The sequence below is a fragment of the Poromitra crassiceps genome (genome assembly GCF_964638095.1).
Source record: "Poromitra crassiceps genome assembly, chromosome: 1".
Lineage (NCBI taxonomy): Eukaryota > Metazoa > Chordata > Actinopteri > Beryciformes > Melamphaidae > Poromitra > Poromitra crassiceps.
In genome coordinates, this window is record NC_139623.1 from 30,473,715 (window position 1) to 30,485,113 (window position 11,399).

The window sequence follows — 11,399 nt, forward strand, 5'->3', positions numbered from 1 at the left end:
CAATGTGTTTTCACAAGACTCCAAGTTTCAGACAGTCATTTCAATGCACAAATGTGAGACGTTAACTTTGAAATTCTCAAAATTGATACAGTAAAAATGCTTGATTTTGAGTTAGTATGCAGTCAGGGTTGTCGTGAACTCAAATATATCAGGCCTTTGGGGTTTGGCTAAAACCTCTTTGGGGGGCGCCAAAAACGCCTCTACTAATACTCTTTTTTTCTTTATTATGTTGTAAAGGAAGCCTTCATGAGTCCACATTCCAACTAGGGATGTAACGATAACCGGTTTTAATGATAACCATGATAAAATTCCTTACGATAACCCTACCATTTCAAATGTTCATTATCATTAAAACCGTGGTACCGTGATCACCATGGTACCGTGATTACAGTGCTTTGAAAAACATGGTAAATACTGTTCATCATCAACCAAAGTTGGCAACAGTCTCCCAGATGCAACGTGCAGCCTTGGAGAAATGATTTCAGTGAGTGTATTAATCCTTTTTGGGTCTGAGTTTTCAATATAAAACGTAAAATGATTTCATTGAGTCTCTCAGTAGTTTTTGAACATTTTCAGCAATTTTTTACGAATACCGTGATAATTTTGGTCACGATAATCGTGATGTGAAATGTTCATACCGTTACATCTCTAATTCCTACAAGAGGAAGCCTTTACCCCGGGCTCACTTCTGTGACCTAATATTCATCCACAAAACCAGCGGATGTAAAATACTCTGATGACTTTACCTTGTTAGTGGTGTAGCTGTCCCAGATGATCAGTTTTCCATCTTGAGATGCGCTAACCAGAAGCCTGCAGAAACAGAATCAGTACTAGACAAAATCAGTACTATATCCAAAAACTGTAAACAGTTTTGCAGACATTATTTAGTCTGACAGTTATTGAGAGTTGATTTGAGTGAAGTTGTGGACCAGTGATTACCGTATTTGTGCATGAACGACTGACTGCTTGGACCAATCACTTGGTCCACAACTTAACTCAAACAACTCTCAATAACTGTCAAACTAAATAAATAAATAAATAAATAAAAAAATATATATCTGCAAAACTGTTTACAGTTTTTGGATATAGTGCTGATTTTGGAATGATACAGAGCTGGTTGAAAATCGGCGGAGTGTTCCTTTAAGTTCCTCAGGCAGACACACTGGTCTTTCAGCTCTCTCGGTGTGACACTGGACTTTCATGGGGGAGTTGTGGGTTCTAATCCCAGGTGGCAAATTACTCGAATAGAGTTGGACTCTTAGCATTTTTCCACCAAAAAGTTACGCCCCACACTAAAAGTAGTCTAATCTAGCCTAACACTGATTGATGTTGGACACGGTCAAAAGTTGAAAGATGTCAGAAGTTTGAAGATGATTGATTAGGTCTGTTCATGAACTTCTTTATTAGTGAATGAATGCACAATCTAAACTGGTATAGGTCGAGTCTCAGTGGCCCAATAAGGCAACCTGCACCGATCTGGCCACATCATGAATTACGTGCTTGTGTATTTTTGTTCAGAGTGCCTAAAAGTTTTAAGATGTTTCACTCCAATTTTGGATTCAAGCAATACCACAGTTTGGTGTGACACCCCAAAGCAAATACTAGCACACCCTGCCAGTACAGAGGTCAACAGAATTACTGGTAGGAAGAATCAGCCATTAAATGGATCCATAAATATTCAAACAAGACCCTTGTTTGCATGTTCATTTAAGTCCCACCATGTCCTCCATACTGACATCCTCTGTCATTTTCCATCCAGTTATGGTGCATGCTTGTTATGGTAAAACATCCAATATTGCCACCCAAATACTCTGAGCTTGCTGTATTGGCTACTGATTTGGCCAAATCAGACGGTTCATTTTTTACTCAGCTACTGCAAAGGAAACAGTGTGCAAACTGCATTTTGGTCATATTATCATGGCACAGCAGTCAAATGAGAAAGTTTATAACGTTTTTTCAGATTTTTCTCCCCAATTGTACTTGGCCAATTCCCCCTGCTGTCCCTGTCGTTGCTCCACCCCCTCTGCCGATCTGGGGAGAGCCGTAGAGTTGCACATGCTTCCTCCGATATACAGTATATGCAGTCGCCAACCGCTTCTTTTCACCCGACAGCGAGGAGTTTCACCGGCAGGACGTAGCGCGTGGGAGAATCACGCTATTCCCCTCAGTCCCCCCCCCCCCCCCCCCCCCGACCAGAGGAGGTGCTCGTGCAGCGACCAGGACTCATACCCGATCGGCTTCCCACCCACAGACACGGCCGATTGTGTCTGTAGGAACGTCTCACCAAGCCGTAAGTAGGGATGCACACAATTAATCGAAGCTCGATTACTTGCTCGTTAAGGATTTACTCGAGCATGTGAAAATGTACTTGATCAAAACAAAACAAAAATCAACGTGGATTCTGCCAGTAGAACGGTGTTTTCAAATCATTTTTCAATGATCCTCCAGAGGGCGCAATGATATCACTGTAACAGACTGTTCAGTGTGTATGGAGGCTCTGTGGATGTCCTGTGAGGACTATGTTGTTGACGAGAGCCGGTGTTGACGAGTGTGCTAATGCTAGGCGCTAGCTGTCTGAGACTAAATGTAGAAGCGTGTTATAACGTTACAGCCTGACTCTCTCGTTTATTGTTTTATTAACAAAGTGTAAGTAATAGGCGGACCCGGACACTCGGCTACATCACTATAGCCCTTTTCAGACAAGTCATAAGATGCTCTACTTGAACAGTGTTCATTCGGATAAATTGGCTGGCTCCTCTTCCTCAAACCTGGAGCAACCCACCATCAGCGAGGAAGAGGAAGAGGAAGAGTTGCGACACACACGTAAAACAACAATCACTTGAACAATGTTCATACGGATCCTAGTCTCACCTGGACTGGAGCTGAGCAACTCGGCATCAGCGTTTAAGAGCTGCGACGGCTGCAACACACTGCGAGCAGAAAAAACCTAGGACCTAGGCGGCAGCAGCCGCGGCGGGGATTCTGGGCAAATGTTGACATTTCTACGTTTTTATGTGTTTCATAGCGTAGGCTATGCTATGCAATGCTGTGAGAAATATACAATAAGTTGCTTCTGTATAAATAAAGGTTTTATTGAGGAAAAAACGCATTTGGTATGGTTTGTATTTTATTTTTTTATTTTTACAATTACTCTATTGATTGCTCGTTAACGTTACCAATGATCGATTTAGGAATTTGTGGAAAATGTGCATCCCTAGCCGTAAGTGCTGCTACCGGGAATTGAACCCGGGTCTCTACACCAGTGGTTCCCAAAGTGGGGGTCGTGGGACACCGCTGGGTGGGTCATGAGATGATTTCCAGAATGTGTGAAATTGGCCTAAAGAATGTGTGAACTACAAAATGTGTGAAATACAATTTAAAAAACTATTAAAAAGAGCACATTTTAACCCTATTTGTTTGTTGTTGTTTTTTTAAATGTGCATTGTTTGTATGCTCCAACCACCTCCGGTGATAATGGGGGCCGCAAGCCTCTGGCACCGTTATTTTGGAGGTCGGGGGCTGAAAAGTTTGGGAACCCTTGCTCTAGTCTACACTACCCAGATGCCCAAAAATACAACCAATCAAAAGGTATTAAGCCAAAAACGGAAGAAAACCCCAAAAATGTTTGGCTGAGAAACCACTAACCGTGAGTCGGAGCCCCAGTGCATGGCGTAGATCTTAGCGAGGTGACCGCGAAGAGTGCGTCTGGTCCGCATCTGAATCCGCCCCACAGGATCCAGACCTGCAGTTATCTGGATCAGATAGACACGTTCATCACAACATTAGCTTTCATTCAACTCACTGAAAGCTCTTGAGATAGAAACACTGTGCTAGTTATGAGACCCTTTTTGCAGCAACACTGTGAAACATCTTTGGAGACTTGCCCTACAGTTAAAAATGTATGACAATATAATAAAATTATACACACATATATACAGTATATATATATATATATATATATATATATATATATATATATATATATATATATATATATATATATATATATAGTAGGGATGGGCATTTCTAGCAAAAACACTATTCGAAATTCGCTGGCCAAAGTCGACTTTTAATCGAAATTCGAAAAAAAAAAAAAAAATGTAAAAAAAATTAAAAATGTAAAAAAAAAAAAAAAATGGTGTGATTTTTTTTTTTTTTTGTGAGTGAAATGTTGCATTGTCTCCCCTGATTCTAAGGCTTTATTAATTCATAGAAAAAGCTTCTGCTGTGGATTTTTAGCTCAAACAAGCATTGCACTCGCAAATTTTTTTTTTTTTTTTTTTTTCGACTTTCAATAATAAAAGTCGACCTTGATAATAACAACGATTATTTGAAAATTCGAAATTCGATGCCCATCCCTAATATATAGCACAGGAATAGTGGGTATTTCACGGCACATTACAGATAAAATCATACGTCACTGATGCCCCCCCTCTCTCATCTCAAGAGGAGCGTCATCATATCATGGAGCCATACGCCACACTTAAACTGGTTATTTGTTCAATAAAGCTTGTTAAAACTTCCTACGAGTCTCTCATGATTTAAATCATTTTATCTCTATAAATACATTTATTTATAAAGCTTTTCAGCTCAGTAAAGCGGTTCAATCTTGCCAATCTTGTTCTTACTCTATCCGGGAGCACCAAGTTTATAACTGTGGTGATGATGTGGGTGAAAAGCACCAATAATGTCTCATCTATTTTTGCCAAATCACGTTTTATAAAATGAAAAGAGGCTAAGAGTGTCACGGTCAAGTTTTTGGCCCTTGAGTTATTATGGGGACGAATCTAACAATTAAAGCCAGTATGCTACTTCTGTATGAACCCCAATCTGGCAGTACCAACTTTTTCCCATGATTATTACATGTTTCAATATGAATAATGTCACCAAAATGAAATATCAAATGTATCAAATCCATGATGGAATCACTCAACCAAAGATACAGAGCAAATAAATAAATAAAAATACGTAATTTATTTTTTGAAAAGATGCATAAGATAGACATTTCTAAAAGTTAAAAAATGTAGCTTACGCCTACGTCAGAAACATAGAGTCACTTACCTGTGTCAGGGTTGAATCCCCACATGCTTTCCTGGCATCCTAGTACACATGGAATCATTGAATGGAGAAAAAAGAAATGGCACAAGAGGTAAATATCTTTTATCAGACTGAAGGCCTTCCTTCTGTTTATCCATTTTTGGCTCCTGCAACATGGGAGAGAATCTGCTGGTTTCAGATACTCTCAACAAATATATAGGAGGTAAAGAGAGAAGGGAAGGGAAACCAGCCAAGGTGAAAATGAACACTCATTTTTGCATTGGAGTAGATTATTACAGTATTCTTACGTTGCCGTTTTCTGTGTGCTCTTACTTCTACTTGATGAATGTACTTCTGCTCCTACTTTTGCTTGAGTAAGATTTGTTTTAGATGGTAGTGAGTGGCGAGCGCAATTACATTTTGACTTCCTATTAGTGACAATACTGCTTTTTTGATATAAGCTATAAAGAAACCCAAACCTTGGCTTGGTAATAATGACCCATCAGATGATTAACTAGTATCACAGCATTGGGATAACATTTTGGGATGTGCACAAACATTTGTGTGTGTGTGTGTGTGTGTGTGTGTGTGTGTGTGTGTGTGTGTGTGTGTGTGTGTGTGTGTGTGTGTGTGTGTGTGTGTGTGTGTGTGTGTGTGTGTGTGTGTGTGTGTGTGTGTGTGTGTGTGTGCAGTGTGTCAACTACACTTATTTCAGCATCAATACACATGCTTTTAGTAGGGATGCACCCATATCAACATTTTGGACCATACTGATAACCAATATTAACATTACTGTTATGGTAACTGATATTTAGCTGTGTCGATATTCTGTATAAAAACACATTTCTATGATAATGAAATTTTGTACATACTGAAAAACATGTAAACACTGTGAATTTGAAAAAGTAATTAATTTCTTTATTTCCAAAACTTTTTTGCATTGTTTCCTCTCAATGTGAACATTTTGGCTGATACCGATAACCAATATTAACATTGCAACATCATACTGATGCCAATATGTAAAAAAATCACTAACATCGGCCGATACCGACACGATTGCCGTCCGATATATCATGCATTCCTAGCATGACTAAACCTGAACTGAAATAGCAGTACCTCTTCTTGAATAATAATAAATAAATACATAAAATGCTGTTAGATAGGAGAGACAAGCTCAGACTTACTCTTATCTGGTTCCTAAGTTGCTCGGCCTCCTGACGAAGCTGCTCCAGCTCACTCATTTTGGATTTGTTGGGGCCGTCACCTGGTGGTGTGAGAGCAACAGCTTAAGATACCAGTCTTTCAGTTACAACACGCTACTACAAAGTGAATAAGTATAAAGTAACTGTGGCTGTGTAATACACAGCCACAGTTACTTTATACTGTGTATAAGTCTTATTTGCAGTAGCTTGTAAGTGGGGTTTCATGCTTTTTCAGCATGATCCATGGCTCCACTTTCATCAGGGGAATCAATACGGCACAAAGTAAAATAACTCATTTGAAATAGTATTTGACCCTGGGTTGGGGGGGAAAAATAACAACACGCATTTTAATCTGTGGATTTACTGAACTCACAATAGTGAGAAAAGCCCTGTAATCTGTTTATGGCGGCGCGACCATGCCTGGTTTAACTGAGGAGAATAATCTGTAATGACTAAGCTGCTATGGAGCATCCAGCATCGCCATCAGGCAGCAGTTATTGAGTGAACACTCCCTTCTGAGCCATCTGAACCTGTTACATTAGCCATGGTCTGGATGCCATGCTATCTGAACCTGTTACATTACCCATGCTGATGCCATGCTATCTCTGAACCTGTTACAATTACCCATGGTCTGGATGCCATGCTATCTCTGAATCTGTTACATTAGCCATGGTCTGGACGTCAAGCTAATCTGAACCTGTTACATTACCCATGGTCTGGACGTCAAGCTAATCTGAACCTGTTACATTACCCATGGTCTGGATGCCATGCTATCTGAACCTGTTACATTGCCCATGGTCTGTACGCCATGATGCTATCTGAACCTGTTACATTACCCATGGTCTGAACACCATGCCATCTGAACCTGTTACATTACCCATGGTCTGGACATCATGCTATCTGAACCTGTTACATTAGCCATGGTCTGAACATCATGCTATTTGAACCTGTTACATTACCCATGGTCTGGACGTCAAGCTAATCTGAACCTGTTACATTACCCATGGTCTGGATGCCATGCTATCTGAACCTGTTACATTGCCCATGGTCTGTACGCCATGATGCTATCTGAACCTGTTACATTACCCATGGTCTGAGCACCATGCCATCTGAACCTGTTACATTACCCATGGTCTGGACATCATGCTATCTGAACCTGTTACATTAGCCATGGTCTGAACATCATGCTATTTGAACCTGTTACATTACCCATGGTCTGGACATCATGCTATTTGAACCTGTTACATTACCCATGGTCTGAACATCATGCTATTTGAACCTGTTACATTACCCATGGTCTGGACATCATGCTATTTGAACCTGTTACATTACCCATGGTCTGGACATCATGCTATCTGAACCTGTTACATTAGCCATGGTCTGAACACCATGCTATTTGAACCTGTTACATTAGCCATGGTCTGAACACCATGCTATTTGAACCTGTTACATTACCCATGGTCTGAACACCATGCTAATTGAACCTGTTACATTACCCATGGTCTGAACACCATGCTATTTGAACCTGTTACATTACCCATGGTCTGAACACCATGCCATCTGAACCTGTTACATTACCCATGGTCTGGACATCATGCTATCTGAACCTGTTACATTACCCATGGTCTGAACACCATGCTATTTGAACCTGTTACATTACCCATGGTCTGAACACCATGCCATCTGAACCTGTTACATTAGCCATGGTCTGAACACCATGCTATCTGAACCTGTTACATTAGCCATGGTCTGAACACCATGCTATCTGAACCTGTTACATTAGCCATGGTCTGAACACCATGCTATCTGAACCTGTTACATTAGCCATGGTCTGGACATCATGCTAAGGCTGGACACACTGCAAAGTCCTGTGTGTGGCTCTAATAATCTGGTGTCGAGTAGGGCTGGCTATTAGAATTACCATACCAGTACCAATACCAGTACCCTTAAAGTGATATCGATTAGCAATAGAGCAGTGGTTCTCAATTTTTTTCACGTCAAGGACTCCTAAACTGATGCAAATTAGACCAGGGACCCCCAGTTACTGAAATAAGATTTTGTCCCAGGCTCCCCCCAAGATTTTTGATTTTCAATGTTTTATTACAGAAAGTATATGAAACCCATGACCAAAACAGTCATACATTCTGTCATTGTATTACTTATAGATGAATGATAGTGAAAATAAATTATTCACCATTTTGCTGGGGACCCACTGGCATCCCCTCAATGACCCCTGGGGGTCCCCGGACCCCATTTTGAGAACCACTGCAATAGAGTACTTCATTCAACACTTTTTTAAGGCATACTTTTGAACATTTTGGTGGCATCTCGGCACACTGAACTGCCAACTCCATCACATACACCACGCTTAACTTCACCACCACAGACTGTAGGGGTTTGTAGCTGCTACGGTAGTGGGCCAATCACACCTCACATTAAATCGAGGAACGCTTGCAGTGATTGGTTGTGAGCAAAACCGTACAAATAGTATTTTTCTAGATCTGTGGTACAAAAACAATCGAATGCAGGTATCGGTTAACTGGAGAAGTTTCAATCCTACTTGGTACTGGGTTATTTCGGGCGATACCTTAAAGATATCGATTCGAATACCGATACCCAGCCAGCCCTACAACTGAGGCAATATGACACAGACACTTAACACAGAGGTGAATATGGAATCTGATTTTCTCTAGACCCAACCAGGATGCATCTTTTACCTATGGGATTTTAAAGCCAAGTGTTAGCTGTGATCAGACACACACTACTGTACACCACCGGCATGTTCTCATCAGACACACACTACTGTACACCACCGGCATGTTCTCAGTAGGAGTACAGTTGCACATTCAAACCGTATCCCTTCCCAACACACATTTGCATTCGTGAAACCAATTCAAATTGGCATAACGCTACACAGCGAGTGGCACAGCAGATTTGCATGAATGTGACTTCTCTATCTTCCTCACTGCTAGACATTTTGTTTTTGTGCATCACAGGACCAAAACACTTCCCCCAAACTCAAAAAGCATCATGCATACAGTACAAACTACGAGGGAGAGCAATTAGCTACAGTAGGTCATTATTCCCTGGGGGGGACCTCCGACCAGATGGATCACACGGCACTAATGGAAGGCAACAGGGGCGCATCAGTGGGTCCCAGTCTCCTGGCACAGCTGTTCATTTAGCCAATGAAGCGCTGAGGGGGGGTGATGCATCACAGAGCAGGGCTGGAGCACACAATCAGCATGGCCTGGGACACCATTGTCCAGCCAGATGATCAAAAAGCACCGTCTGGGTTGCTTGTGAATTCGGACTAGACTAGAGGATGAACGGAAGAGGATGAGAGGATTTGGTCAATTCAAGCAGAGTAGTGTGTGTGAGAGGCACATGTGGGCCTTCTACTGGAGTGGTGGAAAGCATAGATCGTGTTAACCTGCTGGCTTATTTGAGCAGTCTCTAGTGGTGTGCAGAAACTCTGGCACTGGAAGAGGCCTAGCAGTGGATGAGAGGCTGCCTCTTCCATGATGATGGGGATGAGGATGACATCAAGTACCTAAACCATGAGTCCAGTGTACCTAAACCACAGCAACTATTACCCATAGCCTACATGCTGGGGAAATTGTTAGGCTTGGAGAGCATGTTTTATAACATAACGAGGCAGATATTCAAAGAGTAGCCTATGATGCAAAATGTCAGTGTGCCTGCCTGCTAACTGGCCTGGCCCCACCCCTTTCAATGCACAGCGTCTCTGTATAATGGGGCAGCTGACACCAACATGACATGGCTAATAGCTGGAAGAAGTGCCATTAATATGAGCAGTGCCGACATCCACTGCATCTCTTTGCCGCCCGGGGTAAATGAATAGCGGGTTAATCATGTCAGAGGATGATAGCAGCGAGCTTTAGCCACAGACAGGCAGGCCCGGACTCACTGGGAAGGTTACTCCCATAGTTCCGCAATAAAAATACAAGCCGCTGCAGTAACAACAAAAAGGGGAAAGCAGCTTGAGGGCAGATTGAATGGTTCAAGCTCCTTCGAAGGGCTTCTTTTTTTGCACAAATTACCCCGATATATGACAAATACTATAGGAAGACGGGCGCAATGATATGAATGCAGGCTACAGCATATCGATCTTCAGCCAGCCGGGGCTGATGAAAAGGCCTTGGCTACATTTGCCCCCCTAAAAATGCGGATGTACGTTCACGTTAAATGCATTTAGTCGAAATGATGGGCCATGAATAGGCACATCACCCAGCCATCTACACCAAATGGGCTGGCCTACTGCTTGGTTGTAACAGGATTTGATAATGGGTGGCTACCTGTTAATTCTCCCGACGATCTTTGCTGCTTTTTCGGTCGTCCAAACTGAAATGTCTCAGGAAAACCCCGCGGAGGATTCTCTGTCTTTTTCACTCATTAAACAAACAGCCGTGCAGAGGAGATGTTTTAGCAATCCAGTAGGCTATGTCACGATCAGGCTCTCGTCCGGGTAAAATGTCCAAAAATGTTTTCCCAATCCTTCAGCAAACAGGCAAACGAAGCAGGGCTACACAGATATCCATGTCTCCGCTTTGGTGGACCCTCCTGAAAAAAGATGAAATCTGCGGTTGTGTTGTTGCCCGTTTCCTCTTCAAAATGATTTTGCAGTTGTTGTTTTTCACGCCCAACAACTTAACAAAAACATATTTGTCCTGTGCGGCATAAACAAACACGATTAGCTCGGTCCCCCCGCATCAAAGATTGTGTATTAAACACAGAGGAGGCGGATAAATAGCCTACTATTGAGTCCGTGGGTTTTACTCAGATTCTGCTTTTCGTGACGTTATCCTCGTTTCCTTCCTCTCTTTAGTTCGCTCTTCCTCCTCCCTCTACCGACACTTCATCAGCAGGACTGGCTGACTGACTGTCGCCTCTTCGGCAGGAAAATGAATTAGTGAATAAATTGCAAAGTGCATTACACAGAAATAATGGGATCAAAAAGCAGCAGGAAAAGCAACCCGTCAGTAGATAGCGTGGATTATTATTATTATTATTATTATTATTATTATTATTATTATTATTATTATTATTATTATTATTATTATTATGTTTGTGGTATGTATAGTGTGGACCAGCAGGTCAGTTATCCACACGAATCGGTGGTTTCATATAAGAATGAAA

General features: G+C 41.7%; 1 protein-coding gene across 1 annotated transcript in view; it reads right to left on the reverse strand.

Moving 5' to 3' along the window:
* Positions 1 to 11,096, reverse strand: part of gnb2 (guanine nucleotide binding protein (G protein), beta polypeptide 2) — a 28,083-nt gene extending 16,987 nt beyond the window's left edge. Inside the window, exons 1-5 of the mRNA XM_083637032.1 lie at positions 10,559 to 11,096; positions 6,222 to 6,301; positions 5,062 to 5,100; positions 3,646 to 3,752; positions 747 to 810 (exon numbers count right to left, since the gene is read on the reverse strand). Of these exons, the coding sequence (XP_083493158.1) occupies positions 747 to 810; positions 3,646 to 3,752; positions 5,062 to 5,100; positions 6,222 to 6,278 (267 nt within the window). The 5' untranslated portion in view covers positions 6,279 to 6,301; positions 10,559 to 11,096. The remainder of the gene's footprint in view (positions 1 to 746; positions 811 to 3,645; positions 3,753 to 5,061; positions 5,101 to 6,221; positions 6,302 to 10,558) is intronic.
* Positions 11,097 to 11,399: the final 303 nt, after the last annotated feature.